Raw genomic sequence first — 26145 nt, 5'->3', positions numbered from 1 at the left:
CTCCTGAATGGCTAGGGTAACGGACAGGTTTGCATTTTCCAACTACCTTTGTCACTTATTATCCTGATGCAAGGCACCTGAGAGGTTGGAAGACTTCTGAATGGAAACTTCAATAGCTTCCATTTTGATCTTATTGATTTCAAAATTGACTACATTTTAAATCTCTTTACAAGTTTATTTTATCCAAAACTAAGCTACCTTTATAGTCATTATCCTAGATAATCAAATATTAATGACATGTACTGTTAATACACACACAGATCTAAAAGTCAAACATACAACTGTGCACCTAAGTTATACAGGATTTTATATTTAACCCCAGGACACTCTCTAGTGCTTTGTGAGCAATCTAAATTTATTAAAGTGACAACTCTTCAGTTTCCATGCTCTCAGCTGGCTTTTTCAATGTATTTTTTTAAATGGCTTTTAAAAAAAGACTGAAAATAACTAGAATTGCTACTTATAAATTAATCAAGAAACCTAAGATAAAAAAATCCTAAATTATAGTTTTATTTGTATTTAAAAATATGTTGGAAATTCTGTATATGCCCATGATCAAGCTTATTGTCAATGCACATTACTTAAAATTTTGATGACATGGTTTGTTCTGACAAGTCCTCCTTCAAGCTGAACACGAAAATGAGGGAACTCCTGTAGACTTCCACTGGCCCTGCCATTGTTGATGTGTACTGCTTCCTTGTTAACAATAATGGATGACTTTTCATCTGCCTTTTATCACCTGGACAGTTTTCCGGCCATAATGATAATAACTGTAAGCTGATGCAGCTGTGGTAAAAGCTGTAAAACACCTTTTATGGAAGAAAAGAAAATTTAGTTTAAATGGTAACTATAAATATACATAAAGAATACACATAATATATACTAAAGAATACATTTAAAAGAGTTGTTTAAAAGTAAAAATGGCTGTTAGTATAATTTTTTTTAACAAGAATCTAAATATATCGCTTTTCCTTAAGACTTCATTTGAATCAATAATGTCAAACAGAATTAATCTAGTTAACGAATCTGAAAAAATAACAGCAATTGTCATTTTTACCCAGACATTTTTGTATGACAGGTGGTTTTATTTTCACAGCCTCACCTTCCAGAGGAGACACTGCCCCAGAGAGCTTGCTCAGGGCCACAGAACTATGAGTCTGGCCTGGTTCCAACTCTAGAGCACTTGTGCTTCTCCCACTGTTCCATGCTGCTAGGAGTATTAGTATTAGAAGCTATTTCTTGCACGTTTGGGGAATTCTAATAATCTGAGTCATTTTTAATACAATTCATCTTTCTTTACTTAAAATTAATAGAAATTAATCATATTCTCTTTGAAACGACATGTGTGACGCTCAGGGCTCGCTGACTGTATGCAGCTAATAGGTTCGTTTTTATGCACATATGAGCTTCTGCTTCTGCCAGGTGAGGTGCAGGTTCATCAAGACCATTTTTGTTTGACCCCAAACCTGTTTATGCCAGTTTAATATCCTAAATTCACACATAAATTTAATGAAATATACATGTAGGACGAGTTGCTATTTCTGAGAATTAAGCTAGAAGCCTTGGAAAGGCAAGGCAATCTGCTAAACACTACTGTTGAAGTAAGTAGACAATATGGGCTTCCCTGCTGGCTCAGTGTAAAGAATCTGCCTACCAATGCAGGAGACACAGGTTTGACCCTGGGTTGGGAAGATCCCCTGGTGAAGGAAATGGCAACCCACTCTAGTACTCTTGCCTGGGAAATCCCATGGACAGAAGGAACCTAGCAGACTACTATAGTCCACAGGGTGGCAAAGGAGTTCAATGCAACTTAGTGTCTAAACAACAAGTAGACAATATAATTGCTAAAATACTGGAGAAAATAATAAAAATCTACAAAGTTTCTATACTCTACTTCATAAATGTCTTACATTCTTATATCATTTTAAAAGAAAAGAAAATGAAAATCAGAGTTTGTATTATGGATGCAGTTTTTTTGCAAGAAAGAAAAAATATCCTACTGATGAGCCTATAATCAAAGAAAATGAGTTGGGCTTATACCAGAAGATATAGGACGAATGAGAGTACAATTTATATTTTAACAAATAAAATGTTCAGCATGTGTATCATTTTTAAAGCTTCTTAGCTTAGCTGACTTTAGTTAACCATTTTCTGGCTCAGACTGCATCAAGCAATGCTTTAATTATTAAGTTAGAAATATAGTTAAAATATAGAGCTTTAGTATCGGTGTGATGTACATGGACTCAAAGTATGAATCTGACACATTTTCAAGGCTACACATAATCTTAACAAAATAAAATTCAAACTCCTTTCTCTAAGTTTCTTCCCCACTCTGCCCCTTCATGAGGCCGGGTGCACTTCCTTTTACCCACTCTCCTATACATCTGAGTTTGCCAGGGTCTGTCCTTCACCAGAAAGGCTTCCCCTCAGTCTCTCTCCAACTGGACTTCATGGCTCAAATGCCACTCCTCCCTGCAGCTTTTCCTCCTCTTCCTACTTGGAACATTTTTCTCTCCTCCAAAACCCCAACATAATATCTCTCATCCCTTATAACTCGCAGGAAAGCCCCTATAACTTCTACATCCTATAATTGATAGTAAGCTTCTTAAAAATGGTATCAATCAAAAAATATAGCTCCTACAGCTTTACCCAGTGTTTAAGAAACATGATTAAGGACTAAGTAATTCTAGGATTGTCACAATAAGCCATTTTGTTGATGTCCTCAGAGAGTAATTCTAAGTTAAGCTTACCACAGGATCTGAAGGTAAATGCTGTCAGCATAATTGAAAACTGGAGCTGCCAAAGAAGCCGCCACCAAGATTAACTGGACTGCTGTGTTTACCTTTAAAAAAAGAAGTCACAAATGAACAGTGCCAACCCAGCCATGTTTCAAGCTCATGAGAGAAAGGCATAACCCATCACAGTATAACACAACAGACTCTCAGCATGCCTGATGTTGTAACATCTCTGCCAAAAAAGCTGGCATTCACACAAAAGGCTGAACTTCACTAACTGGCTCATCTGTCTGCACAGCTGCCCTTTGCAAAAGGTGGGGAAGGGCAACTATCAGAAAACACCATTATCTTGAATTTTCATAACAATTCAGTAACATTGTAAAGTTCTTTGCCTTTTTCTGATTTACCCATTAAAACAGACCTGAGAATATGGAAATAGTGAGGCTACTCTTCACAGGTGAAAAGGTCATGAGTTAAGTGACTTGCCTATAGTCTAGCAGGTTACAGACCCAAACTGAGAACCCAGATTTCCCGGCACTTCATTTAATGCTCCTTTCACTAGCAGTAGGTTAGATATGCAAGTTAGAAAGTTGAAGTGCATTCATCTCCATGAGAGAGGCTCTCAGGAGGAAATGAGTAGGTTTCCCTACCCTAAAAGACAGTATGGTGGAGAAAAGGAAGACGACAAAACCACTGGAGATTTTCTCTACTCATCTATAGATAAACATTCTGGGAAAGTAGCTGATATGTTGAAGGAAGCACCAATGTTCTCTCATCCATTCTGCAGCCAGCTTACAAGGATTCCACTCCATTTTTAAAAAGAAGTAATAAAAATTGTCTGAAGAACTTCTTGTAAGACCAAGGAGTTGAGGCATTTGTTCCTAGCACCTCTTTAAGCCACTTTCCATATGGTGCTATACTTCAATTGCTATACTTGATACATATAAAAGTCACAGAAATAAACAAATAGATAAATAAACAAATAACCAACCAACCAATCCATATTTGTAGGTAAAAATTAACCCCAGGGAGTCTCTGGTTTAAGAGTAATCATCCTTTTGTCCCAAAGATGACTGGCATTCCTAACCTGTTAAACCTCTATCACAGGGATGGAGCAAAATAATTACAGCAAACTTAAGTGCCTCAATAGGCATTAACAGTGTCCTCTCTGTGTGCAAAGACTAGCATGAAGTTATTGTCCTGAAAAGGGCTCAGGACAACAGATAGATAACTAAGAGCAGGAGTTGTTTATTAGTGAATAAAACTTTCTCCTATCTCTTTCCATGTAATTGCATGGATATTGCACCTGGGAGGGGTGGATAATGAAAGCAGAAAGAAATCTTCATACTCTCTTCGTGTCTCAATCAATATGCAATCATACTTCTACTTTCTCCACCTCCCCTATGTGATGGCCCTAATACTTCATTCAGAGACTTGAATTCTTAGACCACCAGACTACTATCACGAAACATACATGTATACTAGAGCTCCAGAGAGCCTGGAGGACAAAAGAACTGGGTTGATGACTCCACTCTATCCACTACGGTCAATGCATTAAAATCTATCTTATTTTCAGCTGCTCCAGACTGAGGTTTATACTCATTATAATAATCCACAAGGGAATAATAACTTAAAAGGATGTTGTGTGTCTCTTACCTTACTGATGAAAGTTGGTTTTAACCTAGCAGTGGCATAACAAGGATTGAAATATTTAGAAAGTGTTCGCTGGCAGAGGACAAAAAAAAAAAGGATAAACTTTATTCAATGTATTAAGTTTAAAATAAATATATTGCTATTATTAATATATGTAACAGTTACTGAGTGTATACCACATGCCTGGCTATATGCTAGATCTATCACAAAGTCTGGCTGATGACATCTTTTTACTAAACAAATCTCCCTCATCACTGTTTTTCCTTTATAGGTTAAAAAATCAAAATGAATAAAATGTTGACATTTTCACTGGACTGGGAATCAAAAGATGAGGCTGTTATGCTCATGTAGTGATTATTAGCTAAGTTATGCTTATCTGCTCAAATATTTGTAAAGCCAATGAACAAAAGTGCAAACAAATTATCCTATGCTTATAAAACTGTAATTTTTAAAAACCAGTTCTAGAGAATCCATAGTAGAAGCTAAGTTACACAGGAAAGGGTGCTTAGTCACACAAAACACTCTTAAGAAGGGACTTCCCTGGTGGTCCAGTGGCTGAGACTCTGAGTTCCCAATGCAAGGGGTCGGGGTTCAATCCCTGGTCAGGGAACTAGATCCCACATGCCACAACTAACAAGAGCCTACAAGCTGCAATGAAGATTGAAGACCCTGCATACCACAACTAAGAGGCAGCACAACCAAATAAATATTAAAAAACAAAAAAACAAAAAACATTCCTAAAAGAGTTTGCTGCTAGGGACAGGACTAGTTGGCCTGAGTTTTATGGGCTATCAACTAAAACGACTTGGACTTAAAATAAAAACATGCTTTAAAAAAATGTATTAGTCACATGTTCACTGAACAGCTACTATAACGGTGATTCAAAAGCAAGATGATAGTCTGTTTTCTTTAAATTCCTAGTAAATGGATTAAATACATAATTGTCATAAATTATTCCCATAAAATCCCATAAAATTCTCATGAAAATCAGTACACTATAGTGTTTTTTTTTCCTTTTGCCTTAAGATACAAATACTACTAAAAAACATTTTTTTGAAACAAACTCACCGGTGTTGGAAGAGTTCGATACCTGACATAAAACACAGCAGCAATCAACATTACATCTCTTGAAATTATCATATAAGTAAGTGGAACTGAAAATCAAATATAAGATAATTTTGATTGGAATTCTGAAAATTATTTAGACATTACACATAACATAAAGCCTTACCATTAACTGGTGTTTCACCTAAGTAAAAATTTTATAATAAACATTTATTGATGCCTGTCTAGGGTCCTTACCATGAACCAGTAATTTTTATATTCTTTTACCTGCCTTCAGAACAAGGTGAAAGACAGATTATGTTTTTAAGTTGTAATTATCAGTGTCAGCTCTACTCAGCCACCACCATTTCCTTGTTACTTCTCAGCTTTATAAGCTTGGAAAAAGATAACCTCACTATAATTACATGGAATGGACTGTAAACAGGTTGGAAAAGATGTCAGGACTCAAGCCATTCTGACTTTCAAGAACTGACTGTTTGCTTCTGTAGTCTAGATTATTTTATGGGTAGTCTAGATTATTTTATGAACAGCAAATTTTGCTATATGTACCACTTGTGGAGAAACAATATCTTCAATTTTGCCTGGCCAGTTCCTATCCAAGCAATTTCCATTTTTCCTTCTGCTCATTCAGTCAATGAATTCTAACTAAACATGAACTCAACTTGTTTTCTCATTATTCCTAAGATCCTACAGGATGGCCCCAGAGCCAGAAGAAGGACATTTTAAATGGACACCCAAGGAACTCCTCCTGCTCCCCTGTTCAGTGAGAATGGGGGGGCAGAGGTCTTGTTTCACTTAACATCCTTCCACATCAAAGGAAGTTTTAACCATGACTATAAATCACATTTTATTAAAAAGAAATATTTTTTAAAGGAAAAAATCTTGAGGCTAACACTCAGTTCAAATTGTTTCATTTAGTAAAATAAAAGGATCATGCATAGCCCTTCCATAATACCTTCAAACAGCTCTTCTTGAATTACCTTTAAGGCTATCCTTATGGTCTGCTCCAATTCTGACATTCTATTGGTTCAGCAACTTAAGAACAATCTCACTAATTAATTACAAATTTAAAACTTAAATCTCTGCTGGTTGTGGCTGTTATATACATATAAATGTTGATCTATGGTGTAGTACTTCATGACAAGATGATTCTAAAGAGAAAATGCTTATCCACTCAAATCACGGCATTTAAAGCATAAAAAAGACTCCACTGTATGAACCAAATAAAAAAACAATCCAGTCATGATTTTTAGCAGGGTTTTTGTGCCTGTAAACCCAACTTTTCTATATAGCAATAATCAGCTGCAAAATCAAATAACAGAGTTTAAAATGCAGCAAACTCATGCAAATTATATATAGTAAACACAACATTACAGGAAAATAAACATCTGTTATTGTAGTTCATCACCACAAGTGGAAAAGAATATAAATAAGAGGTTTCTACAGAAGAACAGATGAGGTGATTCAATATACTGCAAAGCAGTGGGTTCTAGTTTTCTTAACTACCAAAATTACCATTTATTGAGCATCTGGCACAATTTAAGCATTATATACATATTATGTCATTTAATCTACATATCATCTCCATGAAATGTGAACCATCATTATCTCCATTTTACCAATAGGAAAACAAGCCTCAGGCAGATTATATATCCTGGCCAAGGTCACCAGTTAGTCAGTGGTACTGCAAAATGCATCTCTGGACTCAGTTCACCATCTGTCAATCTGTTTGATAGAGGAAAGAACTGCTTAAAAAACCAAGTGTTCCCCAAACTAACTACTCATCACAGAATCACCTCATAAAAGTTTTGTAAAAGCATAGATGAAAGCTTCCTGGGGGTTCTCAATACAGCCAGACTGAGACCGGGGCTGCAAGGCCTCTGCCAACTGACAGCCTGTATACTGTACATACAGGCTCTTATCTTTCATTCGAAGGGCAACTTTGTCCAGTTCCCTGGTTTTTGAATCTCCTAACTGTTCTTGCCTTCTTTCTCAGTCTTCCCTTCCGTTTTCTTCCAGGGCTAAAGCAGCTTTCCCTTTGTCTATTAGAGTACGACAGCATGTTAGTGGAGGTGTAAAATGTGTCAGGGAATGCTCCAAGGTTTTCTTCTCTATTTGCTAATTCTGTCTGAAATACAGTTTCTGCAACAAGGAAGTACATCATGGGCAAATTTATTAGTGTTAACAGGGAAATAATAAAATCAAGTCACTTTTACACACAAAGTGATCATTATCAATAGCATATACTGTTGCACTGAAAATTTAACACACAGCCACACTCATTTGTTTATGTATTTTCTATGCTATTTTCACACTACAATAGCAGACTTGAGTAGAAGCAACAAAGACCACATGACCCACAAAATTGGAAATATTTATTCACTATCTGGCCTTGACTGAAAAAGTCTGCCAACATTTGTTCTACATGCTAACCTCTAAATCAGGACCTCCACAATCTCTAAGGAGCAGATACAGAGCTCCTATCTACAGAACAGACTTACAAGTACTGAAAATTCAGGGCCATGTCTGGTCCCTCCATGTCTGTTCACCCTGGAGGGAATGATACCACTCCATGAATTCCACCAAAGCTCAGAGAGCACCCAGTTAACATTTTACGAAGTGAGTAGCCAAGGATCAGTAGCCATTTTAACAAAGCCTCCATCATAAAAGAGAGACCAAAAAAACAGGAAAAAAGAAAGAGTACACACACATACACACACATAAACAGAAGATATCCTGAAATGATGATATTCACCTATGATGTAAGAAAAGGACTTTAAAAAAAAAAAAAAAGAACACACAGAACAAGAGCTCTTGGAAATTAAAAATGACATCAATAAAAATGTCAATAAAGGGATAAATGACAAAGTTGAAGAAATCTCCCAGAAAGAGAATAAAAGAGAGTTTCCAATAAGAGAATCTAGAGAGAAATGTTTAGAACTGAAGAATAAGCTTTCAGACTGAAGGGGCCTTCTCATTACCCAGCACAATGGAAGACAGACTCTAGAACATAGACTATTGTAAACTCTCAGGCCAACAAGGTTAAAAAAAAAAGGTCCTCAGGTTCAGCTTCTGTTAATATCTGAGTAGGTAGTAATTCTCCTGCTAACACAACTAAAGACCATTTTTTTAAAAAACTTGAAAGTGAAAAGCTTATAGGATGCTAAGAAAGTATCACAATGAGAACTTGAGAAAATAAGCCTAGGCACTCAGAGCCACTGTCTGTGACCCTAGAGAAGTAAGCAACAAAACCAAATAAAACAAAGGGGTTTTGGCAGCTTTATATGACGGCGGAACCGTAGTCAAAGCCCAGAGTCCTCAGGTTGGGCAGTGACAAACCACTTCCTAGCTTTAAGCTAGGATCTGAACAAATACTCCCACAGAGTTGAGAGAGGAGTTGGCCCTAAGTAAACTAAACCTTAAAAGAATGTTTTATCTGGCCATCTAGGTAGTCCCAGACTATCAGCATTCCTAGACACCTGGCAGAACTGAACAAAAAATTTCTTCCAGAGAGTGATGCCATCATCCTATACATCAAAATATTTCTCCAAATTATTTTAAAATATTAATACAGTGTCTAACAGTTTAAAAATACCAAAGACGTAAGATACCATGAGTAAAAATCAATAGAAACAGACACACGAAAGAGACTCTCAAAAGATATTATAAAATTAAAGCTTACTATGTTCAGAGGGCTATATATAAAAATTAAAGGGACATACATGAAAATTTCAGCAGGAAACTGGAAACTATAAAAGATGATTTGCTAAGTTTGAAGAAGAATAAAATAGACAGTCTATAACAAAAAAATACAATAGAAGAGTTAAATGAATTTGGCTCAGCTGACAAGAGACGCAGTGCAATGAAAGAGTGTGCTTCAGCTTCATTAGTCATCACCTAGAATGGAGTTTAGAAAAATAAAATGAGTAGGTAATATGCAGAAAAGAGGCTCAGACACTTAAAGAATACAGAGAGATCTAACACAGATACACTGCAGTCCCAAAAGGAGAAAAACAGGCAACAATACCTGAAGACTGGGCCTCAGAATTTTTTACAACTGATTAAAGATATCAATCTATACATTAAAAAGCCCAACAAATCACAAGCAGGATAAATAAAAAAGAAAAATCACACCAAATACTTTGAAACTATGAAAAACCAAAGAGAAAGAAGAAATCTTAAAAGCAGCCAGAGTTTAAAAATATCTTGGAAAATGAAATGAGTTAACAGTTGATTTCTTATTACCAACAACAGAAATGAGTAGACAATTGCACGGTATTCTTGTGGGGAAAGTAAGATCCCACACACCATGGAGCAACTAAGCCCATACGTAACTAGAGAGTCCACGTGCCACAACCTAAGATGCCACATGACGCAACTAACGTGACACAGCCAAACAAATATTCAGACTGTATATAGACAAAAGTAGGACCGAACATATGGGTCAAATAAAACACAGAGTAAAATGGAAGACTGCTACACAAATAGCAGTAATCATAGTAAATGGATTAAATGTTCCAGTTGAGAGAGAAAATATTTTTAGACTGGCTATATTAAAAGCCTATTATATGTTATTTACAACCAATACCTAAAATAGACGTAGACAAGTTGAAAGTGAAAGATTTATTTATCATGCAAACACTGGCCAGAGATAAGCTAGTGTAGCTAAGGTAATATTAAAAAAAAAACAGACAAAAGCAAAAATCATTTCTAAAGATACAGAAGGTCACTTCAAAATAAAATATTCAATTCACCAAGACGACATAACAATTTTACTTTATATGTACTTAACAGCATAACTTCAAGAGACACAAAACAAAAGTCAGAGCTCAAAAGAAAAACTAATGGAAAACTAGACACAGCAGGAAACTTCACTCTCTCAGTAACTGACAGAAAAGCAGACTAAATGTAAAAAATGTCAGTAAAGAAATAAAAGTAAAATAAAAAAAGAAATAAAAGTAATTTATTAGCACTAAAAATTTGATGAAATGGACACACATAGACCATCACACCCAATGATCACAGAATATACATTCACTCAAAAAATGCCTAAAAATTTTGTTTATAAAATTTTACTGTATACTGGACTGAGGGGCTGAAAATCACAGAGCATGTTCTTTGAATACAGGTAATTATGCCCAAAATCAGTAACAACAAAAATTGTTAGAAAATCCCACAAATTGAGAAATAAATTTTTATTAACTCCACAGGCCAAAGAAAAATCATAATAGAAACAGATTACTCTGAATTCAGATAATGATAAGAACACAAATATCAACATATGAGAAACAGTGAAAAGGAAAATGCAAAATGCCTTAAATGGAAACATTAAAAAAGTAAAGCTGAGGGAATTCCCTGGTAGTCCAGTGGTTAGCACTCCATGATTCCACTTAGGGGGTACAGTTTCGATTCCTAAGCAGGGAACAAAGATCCCACCAGCCATACAGCATGGTCAAAAAAAAGAATGAGTTAAACATTCATCTACAGCTGCACTGTTCAATACAGTAGCCAGCAGCTACATACATAAAGCCCTTGAAATGTGTCTAGTCTGAACTGAGATGCTGTAAGTACAAACCGCACGCTGGCTTTTGAAGACAGGGTATCAAAAAAAAAATCTCATGAATGATTTTTATCGTTTATACAAAGAAATGACTATTTTTGATCTAGTGGATTGAATAAAATGTTATTAAGGGGAGGGGGTAGCACAGGCAGCAATGCATGTGCAGAACATGCTGTCTCCACTGCAGCAGAACAATCTCACACACACACACACACACACACACACACATTTCACCTGTTTCCCTTCACTATGAATATAACTACTAAAAAAATTTTAATTAAATCTATGGTTCCCATTATATCTCTACGAGATAGGACTGATCTAAAGGATTTAGAAAAGAACATCGGAGAAAAGCCAAAGGATGACACAGAAATAAATCAGAGAAATTTGACAAAGCTCAAAGTTGGTTCTTTGTAAAGATTCACAAAACTGACAAACCTCTGGCAAGACAAGTCAAAGAAAAATAGGGCAAATAACTAATAATTAGAATGAAAGGGGGGACACTACATACCCTACAGACATCAAAAAGTTAATGTGGATAACTTTAACTTATAAATAGCTTATGGTAATTTTTTTAAATGTCGCTGAAATGAATCAAGTTCCTAGAAAAACATCATAACTAACAAGACAAACAAAAGATGAACCAGAAAAAACTGAACATATATATATTTTTAAAAGTGAATCAATTATTTTAAAGTGTTTTCCCAAAGAAAACTCCAGGAAGCAATGGCTTCAACAAGTTCTACCAACATTCAAAGGAATAACTGAAATCTCACACAAACATTTCCCAAGAATGGGGGGTCGGGGAGGAAGTACACTCCCTAAAATTCATTTTATGAGATTAGTATAAAACTTGATATTAAAACCTAACAAGGGCATTTTTAGGAAAGAATTTTAAGCCAATTTTATGAATCTAGATATGAACTGACAAAATATCAGTAGTAAACCAAATACAGCAATATCTTCAAAACATACCATGATCAAGTTGGATTTATAACAGGAATGTCATCAGGTTGATTTAATTTAGAAAATCAATAATGTAATTCACCATACATTAAGCTAAAAGGGAAAAAATATAACTACCATAATACATGAAGAAAAAGAAATTTCATAAAATTCAATATCCAACATAAAAAAAACTTCTGAGCAAACTCCCTGTAGAAGTGAACTTTACCCTTACGAAGGGGTTCTACAAAACTCTACAGGAAATGTCATATTTAATACTGAAATATTGAAATCTTTCCTTCTGAGACTGAAAATAAGACATAGACACCACTCTTAGTCAACACTGCACTGTGTACTATAGTGAGGCAAAATTTTAAAAAGATAAAAGTGCTGATGAAGAAACACACTGTCATCAATTATAGACAATACATAATTGAGGATGCAGAAACTCCAAGAGAATATACATTTATATTATTAGAATAAGAGTTCAGCTTTTGCTAGACACAAAAATTAACATTAGAAATGGATCTTATAAATAAGCAGCTATGACAAAATGAAATATTAACAGAGCTACATTTACAAAAGAATCAAGAATTATCAGTTACCTAGGAATAAATCTAATAATTACTGATTACTTCTCAAGAAATAACTAACATTTTGACATATTAACAACCTAAATAGAGTATATACAATATGTTTGCGGACTAGAAGACAGCATTATAAAAACGTCAATTTGTCTAAATAAATCTGTAAATTCAATGTATCCCAATAAAATCCCAACAAGTTTTTTTCTGGGAAACTTGAAAGCTGATTCTAAATCAAAATGCCAAGAGGTAAGAATATCAAGATAGAAAAACTTGTTCTATCATATATGAAGACTTTTAGCAAAGTAGTAGTAATTAGGGACAGTCCTGAAACAAAGACAGACAAATCAATGGGGAATAAACTAGACAACCCAGAAAAGGATTCATGTATATATGTAAATGGTTTTTTAATAAAAAGTGCTGGGATGGATAATTGAGTGTCCAAAGAAGCAGTTAGAAAATTAATTAATCTGAGAGAATTTTTTTAAACCATCAACTAAGAATAATGTTAAAAAAAGAATCTTAAAAGTTTCTAATTCAAAACATAATCACATATAAAGGAAAAGGTATCAGAATGGCATGAGACTCCTCAACAGCAAGATGAAATCTGGAAACCTATAGAACAAGGTCTTCAAAATTCTGAGCGAAAACAATCTGCAACTGAAAATTATACCCCTTTTGAATTTCAATCAAGCATGGAGGGTAGAATAAAGACATTTTAGACATCTGCAGAATAAAGCCACTGTATGCCTCTAAAAGCTTGCTGCCATGCTGCATCCGAGCACAAGAAACAACTGGAGACTGCACTCCACACGGGAGCCATGGGAGCCATGGGAAACACAGACCCGACACAGGAGACAGAGAATGGAAGAGCCCAGAATGATAATCAGTGACAGTGAAGGCTTGAAAAGCAACCTACACCAATTACACCAACATTATCCATAATGCCAAAACCTAGAAACAGTCTCTACTTTCAACAGGAAAATACCTGGCTAACCTTTGTGTAAAACAATACAACAAAATACAAAGTAACTCTGAAAAAGCTTCATGGGAAGCATGAAAATACACACACCACACAATAATCTTAATTATGAATGTTAACAGAATGCTCCTTAGGATCTTTTTTCCTACAAATTATCTATATTATTATAGCATACTCCTGCCCATTCAATACTCCCAACCATATACACACCATAATCATGACTTTCAAAGAAGCACACAAACAGTAGTTTAATTCATTTTTAAATTTGGTCATGCAGATTTAAAAGCCTAATGATGGAGGAGAAAAAGAATCTCTAGATTGAGAAGAATGTACTAGACTGAAACACCACTACACTTCTTCCTATCAAATGTCAGTAACAGCATGGTACTGAAGGAGCAAGTGGCAGTTTCTTTGTTTTCAATCCTATTTCTAACTCAGAAATAAACAGTTTAACCTGCACCAAAGGATAAAAACAGAAACACAGCTGAAGCAGAAAATGAACAACCCAAAAAGCAGTACAAAATACAAAAGATCATAAAAGTTTGTTACAAAGAGTATTCAGACTATGTACAAACTACATGATAATTGAAATTGCATAATAGTGTCTAGTAATAATAATAACAAAGTGAAATTTTATAGACATCTCTAGGCCTTCAGAACTCTCATTTATTAAACTGTACTTAGTAAATAAGATGACTCAGGAAAACTTTAAATTCTCAGCTACACACTGAGAAAATTTAATAGTTTCAAAAGATTCTAGGATAATGTAAATTGGCACTGTGAAATATGTGCTCAATTTTAATTTTAAACAATTTTACTAAGAAAACAGATTCTACTAGCATATACAAAGTCATAAATTTGAAAGTAAAACAAACAGCATGGCAAGCAAAACAGTTCAATAGTTTAAAATTAGGGAAACAAAAAAATAAAATTAGGGAAACACTTTAAAGTTGAAAAACATATTTTTGGAACAAAAATTATTTGTCTGTTAATCAAGAGAAATCCTAAGCTGACTAATGTCACTCTTCCCTGTACTATTTAAAAGCACACATGACGGCGCTCTTACCTGGAATAAGATCTGCATAGGTCAAGCTAATATATAAGATACTGATAAGTATTTTATCAGCAAGTGGATCAAGAGCACTTCCCAAAGCTGATTTCTGACTGGCCCAGTTTCGAGCAATAAATCCATCCAACTGAAAATAGAAGTGTTTTTTTTTAAATAAATGTCATAATGGGTACAGAGTAGGTATCTTGAAGATTAAAAGGTACCAGAATAACTATACTTTCATAAAATGTAGATAAAACCTCTCCTGTTTCTTACTCCCAAATCTCCTGTTTTACTGGTATACATTTAACTTTTAAATTACCAATTGGTTAGAAAATAATTTTACTTTCCTACAGTACTTTTCTTTTTCAAGGCCTTCAGCTACTTCTCAATGTTTCCACAATGCCCCTTTGAGGGATGAACCCAGACACAAATTTAGAGATTCAAAGAACCCAAATAAAACTCAAAGAAAGCATGACTGACAAAGCATAGACTAGGCACCCCCTACTCTCAAATCCTCGGCTATTTCACTACACCCAAAATAGCTGCTTTTACTTGCAAGGGTTACTCTTTAACGGCAAAATCTCCTAACTCCCACTCCTACCTACTTTTCTATAACAGTATCCAATTCTCTAAGTTTTAGCTGTTATTATTTTTAACTGTTATCATCAATATTTTTTGTCTAGTGCCACTGTTAATTCCATGGCTGACTAGATTTGCATGACTTGTACCTGAATAAAATATTCAATCCTTTGTATTTGGCCTACTTAAAATTTGATTTTCACTACTCTTGGAAACAAATTATATTTTACAGCAGAGGTCATACTTGGTTTCCTGGGAGCCAAGGGGCCTGCAGGCTGGTTTTGTTTGAACTGCCCAGAGGTTTTCAAAATATAAATTAGTTGCCAATATTTAAATATTCAAAGTCTTACCTCAAAAAATCCACATCTCCAAGCTCACTTGAGGAATGGGAAGAAAATTGAGTGAAACCAAGTACTGCCTATTTTCATTAAACAACGTAGCTATTTTCTGATTTTCCAAGTCCCTACCTGGCTTTTATTCATTTTATTTAACTTCAAGCTTCAACAAATGTTTGAATTTTCTAGTCCTATTTCCAAGGAAAAAGATCAAATTACTTTAGACACAATTTAACATGGTACATTTTAAAGGATAAGTCCTCCAATTCTCAAGTATTCCAATAACTTAGAGACAGTTGTCATACAGGATAACGGTTAAGAACTTAGTCTTCACAGCAGAATGTAAGCACTCGCTCTCCTACTCACTTAACTGTGTAACTCTGGGCACAACATTTGGCCTAAGCCGAAACTGAGGCTTAGGCCTTTCCTTTTCTTTCCTTTCCTTTCCTTTCCTTCCTGTAAAAGAGAGATAATGCTACCTACCTCAAAGGGTAGGATGTCTCAGTACATAACATGATTAAAATCTATTTAGCACTCAGCACTCCGTAAATCCTCAAAAATATCCGTTATCAACTATTACTACCTCAACTGAAAACAATCTATTTTCCTAAGTATACTAGAGGTAACACTAACAGAAAGAGCCTAGACCTGGGAGTTAGGGCCTCGGAAGATTCAGGTGCCAGTTCAGTTTCTGATCTCAATCTCCCATTTTTTCACCGTCATCTTCTCACTCTCATTGCTCCTCTACCCACACTGGATTCCAAGGTCATCAACACCACTTTTTCTTTGTAAATCTCTGTAACTCCCTATTCCACTCTCTCTCAATACTACTTAAATACATCTATCATGTACTTTAAGCTGATACCCAAACAGCTGAACACCCAAAAACACCTACATAAGCTGATCAGTCTCACTTTTACATGACCACAAATCTCCTGTGGGCACTCAATACTGCCTGGTAAACCTACACCTGCTTACTATGTTGGCCTTCTCCTTTCAGCCTGCCCTTGCCACAAACTGACTCCATCCCTCCCAAAGCCTCTCTCTAGCTCATGATCATGTCCGTATTTCCTCAAAAAGTAAAAGCAGATTGTCAGCACTCCCTCATATTCCCACCTCTGAATCCCACCACCCACCAGTATCTAGGCACATTGATCTCTATTATCCTGATCCCTGACCCCAGGTCCTCTTACCTTCTGTGAGTTTCCCCCACCTCCCGAGCATCATCACTCTCTCTTCTTAGTCAGTCATTTAATTAATTAGTTAATTATAACAAAAATTTCCCCAGTATATATTTCTTTATAAACTACGCTTCCTTGACTTTATTCCCCTGTGAAGCAAAGTGACATCTATTGCCATCACTACCTCACATATGCTCACCAACTCACTCTGACTGCCCCATCCTCTAGAGATGGTACTCATAAAGGTCACCAACCTATCCTCAACGCAACTGAAGCACCTTCTTAATATCCAAGACAACTTACTGCTCAATTTTCTTCGTTTCTAACCAGTTTTTCCTTTTCAGTGTCCTTTACCAGCTCCTTCTCCATTTCTCCACATACTGCTCTTTTCTCTGACCCATTCTCTTCTTTTACCACAGCTTAGATGATTTCATCCAGACTTGACCATCTACATAATAACTCTTAAATCTGTCTCTAACCATGACTTCCTCCAACTTCAAACTATTGTATTCAAATACCCAATTGTTACCTCCATCTGAACAGGCGTAACAACTCTTTTCCCACAAACTCTGTCCTACTCTGAGTGTTAACCATCATAGAAAATGTAAACCTCCATGCATCTGCTTGTTGAAAAGAAAAAAGAAACTGCCTAGCACTCATATTTAATTCCTTTCTTTCATCCCACATATCCAATCCATTAACCTATTAATTCTGTCTTCAAAACATACTCTCAACCCACTACCCTAGATTATTGTATGCCCTCTAACCAGCTTCTCTGTTCTACTCTTGCATTCCTATAATTCCCTTCCCATACACAACAGAAATCAGGCTTTGTCATTCCCCTGCTTAAACTCTCCATGAGTCTAACCATCTGCCCAGTGGCCATTCTAGAGGCATCAAAACCTCCATGGAGTATAAGTGTAAAACCATGCCAGTTGTCCTCTATATTTAGAAAAGTGTAAATGAGGCCTCTTCCACTTAATGAACATTTCAATCTCATGTGGCAACTAAAGAAAACGTATAAACCAAAAAAAACAAAAAGCAAATTCAGCAACCAAAAAAGATCTTGTCTATTACCAGAAAAAAAAAAAAAATTCCATTGTCAGTATAATGGTCTTTGACAGACCTGGAGACCATTTTAATAAATAGAGGTTTTCACACTTCAGAGATAAAAGTAGGGACAAACGAAGAGGTTGTGTGCATGGGGAGAAATTGTGACAAACAGGAGCTAAATTCTTGAAAAAGAGAGGAGGTAGCCACTTTGAGAGACTGTATTTGATGCACATTTGGAAATGTCATATAACAATGCAAACACCCTCCTTTGTTTATCCTGCAAAACCTTCAGATAATTCTATACCGCTCAACAATGGTACTGGGCAGGTGGACTTTTGTTTCCATGAATCTCAAAGGGAATAGCTGATGTTACAAAGGAAGATATTATACAAACTGCATTAACAGAAAATAAGTTTCTCTTTATTCTCACTAAATACTGAGCATAACTTTTCAAACATACATCAGTTTAAAGAGGCACCAAATTACTATTGCTTGTCTGGGTGCTTACTTGGATCTCAGACCAGCCTTGTACAAGAATATATAATATATATACACAACATCTGTTTCTACATGCTTTTGTCCTGATTTAAAATTTTTCCTCTACCATTTCCCCACTTCCTTCAATTTTGTTTTTGCAGGACATGTTTTATAAGCTATTTCTATTTTTTATGCAACAGGTGGGTGTTAAATAGAAATAACGTCACACATGACAATGACTGGCCAGTCCACAAAAGCCTATATAACACATAGTGCAGCTTTCTGTTATTAAAATTATTTTCCAAGTTCTAACTTGGGAAATAACCTGAACTAATCTTTCCCTCCCTCTAAGCTGACACAGTGGTGTCAAAGTATTCTCTTCTCCTCTGTCCATCTACTGGGAGAGTGGAAGGAAGGAAGCATGCCTAATGTCCACCTAGGGCAGGGTCTTCTGGAAGATAGTCAGAGGGGTATGGAGCAGGAATCAAGGACCAAACCTGTGGGGAGCCTATGGCCTCCTGCCAGCATACACCTGAGCAGAGATCTGGCCTCTACAAGCTCTGGTCACAACAACTGGCCCACTACTTCCCTCTCCATCAGTAAAACCAACTGTTGCTGCAGATCAGATATTTCTCTCTGCTACATAAGCAGAAAAAAACAGTCTCAGCTTCTCTCCTTTATTTATATCCCTAAAGCAAGTAGTTGGCCCTTTTGAGAATTTCTAAGGCTTTTTTCTTTCATGAAGAAGTTCTCCAGTGCCTCCCTACAACCTTTACTTCCTTCCTTAGATAATACAAAGAATAACAGAGTCCCACATAGATGCTAATGACAAGCCTTTATAAAAGTACTAGGTGAAATGCATCTTTGAGGATTTTCTTCCAAGGAAAAGCAAACTGAAGCTGCATTATTTCAGTGTAGTGGAGACTGGGATTTAGAAGGGGAGCAGAACAAGGGGAGAGCCTTTACAACTTACCAAGTCAGTTAGCCCAGCTAAAGCAAAAACTCCTAATGCAATATTAAAATCTTCTTCAATAATCAAATAGCCCAAAACTGGGGCCAAGCCAATCCTCGTCATTGACAACATATTTGGGATTGTCCATGGGTTTTCATACTGAAACATAAAGACAACAAAATTTAAATTAAATACTATAAATTCATACTTTAAATAACTATATACACTGGAAAATACACACCAGCAACTTATAGGTATGTCACGTACCCAAACACAGACTGAAGTACTGACTATATATAGATTTTCTTACTAGAGAGAAGGTATAAAAATATCATATAAGTCAAGATTGTAATACACGACTTCACAATTAGAATTCAACACTAAAAACATACTGCTTTTAAAAATGAAACTTCAACACTGCAAATCAACTATATCCAATAAAATTTTTTTTAAAGGCTTACTTTCCCTTTATACAAAATAAAAAATTTTTAGAAGTGAAACTTCAGGAAAATCTTATACTTCAAGTAGACAAACAGTCTAGAAAGTGTCAGAAAAAAAGCCAAATTATCAACCATGGGCATTCTGGCTAAAAAACATTTATTGCAAATAACCTCTCCTCACTCTTCTATACATACCCATTAAAAGACTGCTAAATGCCATACACAGTGTTTGGAGATATGAATGAAGAGGGGTTAAAAACACCTAACTCCATAACATCATCACTAAACTGGAGAGTTGCTGGAAGAAAATGGAACAAGGAATAGTGACTGAAATCCTTGGGAAATCTGTTCAAAATAGCCACAGCAATGTTAAGATCCCCAACCAGAAGCTTAGGGCTTTCACAACTTCCCTATGGGAGCTTCATGATTCCTTGAAACTTCATTGGGAGGCAAGGTGTCTGAAGCTGGCACCAACAAAAGGGCACCGTGGCAGCTGCTCTAAAGAACATTACTTTCTAGCCAAAACAAAATCTGTTTCACGAAAGGGTACTTCAACTTTAAAGAACTAAGACACATTGCACAAAACTGGGTACAGAAATAATACAGAGAAAATGTCATTTCCTAAAGGTTAGTTTCTCCACTGAGTCAAGACTGCCAGTTTTATCTCATGGGACTATCTCCTCACAAGATAACCCTATTTAACCTCTTTCTCAATTTGTCTGAATCTTAATCTTTTAGAAAATAACAGCATCCACTTCTAAAGACCTGTTTTAAAATACCTTGAACCGTTCTGTAAGAAAAGGCAATTCTCTAATGATACTAAGCTTGTGTTTATAAACAGAACCTGGCAAGAAATGTTCACCTCAGCATGGAAGGATAATGGGGTTTTGGGGGTCAGGGAGCAGAATACTGTCACTAAAGCTACAGAAAAATTCAAATTTTCTGGGAAACAATCAGCACTACAAACCTCTACTGGAGGACCTTTTATTGAAGGTAAACAATATTAATTAAATGGACTCATTCTTGAAACATTCCAAACTCAAGTTCAAAGGTCCAAGTGTTCAGAGTCCAGAAAAAAAAGATAAGTCTGTTGACGATACTGCAGTACAGATAAATCAAACACTGATCCAGTATAATAGCAACTCACTGAGGAGGGAAGGGGAGGGTACATTTCATGATTGAGAAAAGGGAAACACAAAGCAAAAGGTCAGAATACAGAGGGCCAAAATTCATAACAGAGATGCCCATGGGACAAAATTAAAGACACAGCTGCAAACAACCACATCATTTCATTTGGTGAATTAATAAACCAGACTGAATGTTCCTGGAACTATGAAAAGGATTCTTTTTAGCTCCACACAAAATATTTCAGTTAAAATACCTCATTAATTTCTAATTATTAAATTTGCAAACGTTTCTAAACTAAAATTAAGAGAGCTAATCTCAGATTACCCAACCAGATAACCTGTGGCATACTCGACCAACTACTGCCGTTCTGGGAAGGACTTCAGCCAGGATATGGCAACCTCAAAGCATCCAGCATTCAAACCCCAACATGCTTTAGCTATTAATGGAGCTGAGACCCCTGCCAGGATGTGGCCAACCCAACCCATGCTGTACAACTGATGAAAGCAGCACAGGGGCCCACTGAAGACATAACAATTGAAGATGTAATAATTGCATGAGTCTTGCTACATGACATCAAAAGCTCTCCCACACTCATGCTCTAATGTCTTCTGTTTGGTCAGTATTTCAACAGGTGAGCAGACAAATATTTTCCTCCTTTACCTCAGAAAGTCTTAATCTTTTTCTATAATTAGAGGTTAAAAGATCTTTTAATAACGATCTAAATTAGTTATCCTTCATTCTACACAATGTTTAAAGTTACCAAAGGTCAAATGGTAGTTAACCAAACCTGCACAAGCAAACAAAGGCCTGTATATATTTTTGAAGACGCTCACAGACTTGCCTTAAACAGTGGGGATTCGCTTCATAAAATTTAAAATGGGCTTTTAAAAAGATAAGTGAAGGCTATTTTTACCAATGCAATATCCAGAGGAGCGTCCAGCTACAGGTGAGGATAGAGGGGGAGGAGAGGATTCTAACTTGACCACTGAGACGCAAAGAGGATCAGGCTGGTACCGCTGATACTCGTCCCGACCAAATGACCTACCCGTAACTTCTCTTCAGGGAACGGTTTAAAAGTTCTGAAATGGAAGCATCGGACCTGACCAGCCAGGGCACGTTATTCGTGTCCGGGACCGAACCCGCCGGAGCCGTCGCCTCTCCGTCTCCTCCTTGGTACGTACCAGGTTGGAGGCGCTCGTCGGGCCCCACTGGCCACGTCGGGCCTCAACAGCAGCGTCCTCTCCGGTCGCGGGCCCGGAGGCTGCCTTCTCCGTGCCCGAGCAGTGGGCTCGCGGGCTAGCCCCAGGCAGCCGCAAGCCGAGCGCAGCCGGGCGCAGCCACCAGCGCTCAGCCAGGAAGCCCAGGCAGCCGGACGCGGGCGGCAGCAGAGCCCCGCGGGCGCGCCCCTTTCCCGGCCGCGCTCCCGGTGCCCACGCGGCGACGCGCAGGGCCCCCCAAGAGGCGCGCGCCATCCGCGAAGCCAGCATGACCCTGCTGGCGCTCGAGGGGGGACGCAGTCGGCGAGAGCTCAGCAATCTAGGGCACTGGCGAACCGCTTCCTCATCAACTCCCCGCAATATTGGAGAAGATCGACGGCCTCCATCCTGGTTCTCAAACCCCAACACGCTATCTTATACAGGTGGCCTCGGATCGCCAAGGACGGAAGCCTTCGCGACGCTTTTGCGACACCGTCGCCGCTGGGCTTGCGAGCGCCCCCGGCGGCGGCGGCACTCGGGCGCCGTTAGGCCTCGCGGGCTGAGAAGGAGGTTTTTCGTGCAGCCACTGTCAGCCCGCCCACCGGCTTCGGGGTGGGTGGGAAGGCGAGGGGAGGAGCGCGCAAACCCGACGACCGCGCGGCAGTTGTGGCTGGTATAGGGCAGAAGTCGTCTCCGGTCCTGCCCCGAAACCAAAGGTGTGCGCGGCTCTGGAAGGAGGCGTTGGGGGGTGGGGCGCTTCGTGAGAGGTATAAATATTACTGAAATACCTAGTACGGAGGAAATATTTAATACTAGCTGTCTGTTCTTTTCCCTCTTTTGAGCTGTCCATATGCCAAAGATACGGGTATTAGAAACTGTCAATAATAGCAATTATTAATCGTTTCCTGAAAAAAAGTAGCCAAGCTAGAGTGCATCATCCTGTTTAATTCAACAACTTTAAGATGGCACTAATTACTAGTTAATATAGAAATTATACATTATACTGATTCAGTTCAGTTCAGTTCAGTTCGGTCGCTCAGTCGTGTCCGACTCTTTGCGACCCCATGAATCGCAGCACGCCAGGCCTCCCTGTCCATCACCATCTCCCGGAGTTCACTCAGACTCACGGCCATCGAGTCCGTGATGCCATCCAGCTATCTCATCCTCTGTCGTCCCCTTCTCCTCCTGCCCCCAATCCCTCCCAGCATCAGAGTTTTTTCCAGTGAGTCAACTCTTCGCATGAGTTGGCCAAAGTACTGGAGCTTCAGCTTTAGCATCATTCCTTAACAAGAAATCCCAGGGTTGATCTCCTTCAGAATGGACTGGTTGGATCTCCTTGCAGTCCAAGGGACTCTCAAGAGTCTTCTCCAACACCACAGTTCAAAAGCATCAATTCTTTGGCGCTCAGCCTTCTTCACAGTCCCACTGTCACATCCATACATGACCACTGGAAAAACCATAGCCTTGACTAGACGGACCTTAGTCAGCAAAGTAATGTCTCTGCTTTTGAATATACTGTCTAGGTTGGTCATAACTTTTCTTCCAAGGAGTAAGCGTCTTTTAATTTCATGGCTGCAGTCACCATCTGCAGTGATTCTGGAGCCCAAAAAACTAAAGTCTGACACTGTTTCCACTGTTTCCCCATCTATTTCCCATGAAGTGATGGGACCGGATGCCATGATCTTCGTTTTCTGAATGTTGAGCTTTAAGCCAACTTTTTCACTCTCCTCTTTCACTTTCATCAAGAGGCTTTTTAGCTCCTCTTCACTTTCTGCCATAAGGGTGGTGTCATCTGCATATCTGAGATTACTGATATTTCTCCCAGCAATCTTTATTCCAGCTTGTGTTTCTTGCAGTCCAGGGTTTCTCATGATGTACTCTGCATATAAGTTAAATAAGCAGGTGACAATATACAGCCTTGACATACTCCTTTTCCTATTTGGAACCAGTCTGTTGTTCCATGTCCAGTTCTAACTGTTGCTTCCTGACCTGCATACAGATTTCTCAAGAGGCAGGTCAGGTGGTCTGGTATTCCCATCTCTTTCAGAATTTTCCACAGTTTATTGTGATCCACACAGTCAAAGGCTTTGGCATAGTCAATAAAGCAGAAATAGATGTTTTTCTGGAACTCTCTTGCTTTTTCAATGATCCAGCGGATGTTGGCAATTTGATCTCCTCTGCCTTTTCTAAAACCAGCTTGAACATCAGGGAGTTCACGGTTCATGTATTGCTGAAGCCTGGCTTGGAGAATTTTGAGCATTACTTTACTAGCATGTGAGATGAGTGCAATTGTACAGTAGTTTGAGCATTCTTTGGCATTGACTTTCTTTGGAATTAGGATGAAAACTGACCTTTTCCAGTCCTGTGGCCACTGCTGAGTTTTCCAAATTTGCTGGCATATTGAGTGCAGCACTTTCACACCATCATCTTTCAGGATTTGAAACAGCTCCACTGAATAGTGATGTTTTCTAAGGCCCACTTGACTTCACTTTCCAAGATGTCTGGCTCTAGATTAGTGATCACATCATCATGATTATCTTGGTCGTGAAGATCTTTTTTGTACAGTTCTTCCATGTATTCTTGCCACCTCTTCTTAATATCTTCTGCTTCTGTTAGGTCCATTCCATTTCTGCCCTTTATCGAACCCATCTTTGTATGAAATGTTCCCTTGGTATCTCTAATTTTCTTGAAGAGATCTCTAGTCTTTCCCATTCTGTTGTTTTCCTCTCTTTCTTTGCATTGATTGCTAAAGAAGGCTTTCTTATCTCTTCTTGCTATTCTTTGGAACTCTGCATTCAGATGCTTATATCTTTCCTTTCCTCCTTTGCTGTTCGCCTCTCTTCTTTTCACAGCTATTTGTAAGGCCTCCCCAGACAGCCATTTTGCTTTTTTGCATTTCTTTTCCATGAGGATGGTCTTGATCCCTGTCTCCTCTACTATGTCACTAACCTCATTCCATAGTTCATCAGGCACTCTATCAGATCTAGGCCCTTAAATCTATCTCTCACTTCCACTGTATAATTATAAGAGATTTGATTTAGGTCATACCTGAATGGTCTAGCGGTTTTCCCTATTTTCTTCAATTTGAGTCTGAATTTAATAATAAGGAGTTCATGATCTGAGCCACAGTCATCTCCTGGTCTTGTTTTTGTTGACTGTATAGAGCTTCTCCATCTTTGGCTGCAAAGAATATAATCAATCTGATTTCAGTGTTGACCATCTGGTGATGTCCTTGTGTAGAGTCTTCTCTTGTGTTGTTGGAAGAGCGTGTTTGCTATGACCAGTGCATACTGATTATTGATATATTATTACATTATTGGTATTTATTAATATTGCAATGTTACAGGACTGTCTTCTTGTTGAGTTCTATGTCAAAGTGAATTTGAATGGTTTTTGTGGCCTCTGAACCATTCCCTTCTGCTCTGTGATGACAGACCCACACTGAAGTTCATCTTAAACTTAGTTCAGAGTGGCTTAGGAATTTGAGGGGCTTCACTCATAGCTCAGTTGGTAAAGAATCTGCCTGCAGTGCAGGAGACCTGGGTTCGATCCCTGGGTAGGGAAGGAGAAGGAAATGGCAAGCCACTCCAGTATCCTTGCCTGGAAAATCCTATGGACAGAGGAGCCTGGTGGGCTGCATGCAGTCCACGGGGTCGAAAAGAGTTGGGCACGACTGAGCAACTAACACTTCTAGGAATTTGAATGTCATTGTAAATCTGAGTATTTATCAAAAGAAATCTTAAGCTTCTTACACAGGTATTGAAATACTGATATTGAGAGAAAAAATGAAAATGTACCTACTAGAAATGTAAAAAGGATCATTAAAAAACAATGGAATTAGAATCAAATACCATATATAGACTTTCTGGATAATCCTCTCAAGGGGGAGTGGGCAGTATTTCAGCCTCCTATCCTTTCCACTGGGTGAATTGCCTTTACTTTTTAAATTTTGTCCTTGTTTAGGAGACTTTCTAGTTGTCTGGAGATTTTTTTCTTCTCTGTGCTCCATGAAGTTCAGTCCCACTGTTTCTGCCTCTAGTAGTTGCCATGAGAACATGATCTTTTTGTGTGTGTGTCTGTGTGTTGAGTCTTAATTATGGCACGTGGGATCCTCTTTGGTTTTGTGGGATCTTTGCCACCCAGCGACTCCAGTTGTGTCCTGTGACAGACTCCAGAAGGTGTGGAGTTAGTTGCTCTGTGGCATGTGGGATCGTGATTCCCCTACCAGG

At 37.8% G+C, this 26145-nt stretch overlaps 1 protein-coding gene across 2 annotated transcripts; it reads right to left on the bottom strand.

The window, feature by feature from the left end:
- Nucleotides 1–154: 154 nt before the first annotated feature.
- CRLS1 (cardiolipin synthase 1) lies at nucleotides 155–22622 on the bottom strand. 2 transcript variants are annotated; one of them, XM_069546573.1, is made up of 7 exons: nucleotides 21902–22622; nucleotides 19174–19311; nucleotides 14591–14720; nucleotides 5457–5542; nucleotides 4392–4460; nucleotides 2751–2842; nucleotides 155–809 (listed from the first exon to the last, which is right to left on the bottom strand). In XM_069546573.1, the coding sequence occupies exons 1-7, from the start codon at nucleotides 22205–22207 to the stop codon at nucleotides 722–724; spliced, it is 909 nt and encodes a 302-aa protein (XP_069402674.1). In that variant the 5' UTR covers nucleotides 22208–22622; the 3' UTR covers nucleotides 155–721. The 2 variants fall into 2 exon arrangements, with proteins under 2 accessions (XP_069402674.1, XP_069402676.1); XM_069546575.1 differs by having other exon boundaries at nucleotides 21766–22375.
- Nucleotides 22623–26145: the final 3523 nt, after the last annotated feature.

The sequence above is a fragment of the Ovis canadensis genome, chromosome 13, assembly GCF_042477335.2.
Source record: "Ovis canadensis isolate MfBH-ARS-UI-01 breed Bighorn chromosome 13, ARS-UI_OviCan_v2, whole genome shotgun sequence".
Taxonomy (NCBI): Eukaryota; Metazoa; Chordata; class Mammalia; order Artiodactyla; family Bovidae; genus Ovis; species Ovis canadensis.
The sequence above is the reverse complement of the archived record's forward strand: the minus strand, read 5'-3'. Positions and strand labels throughout refer to the sequence as shown.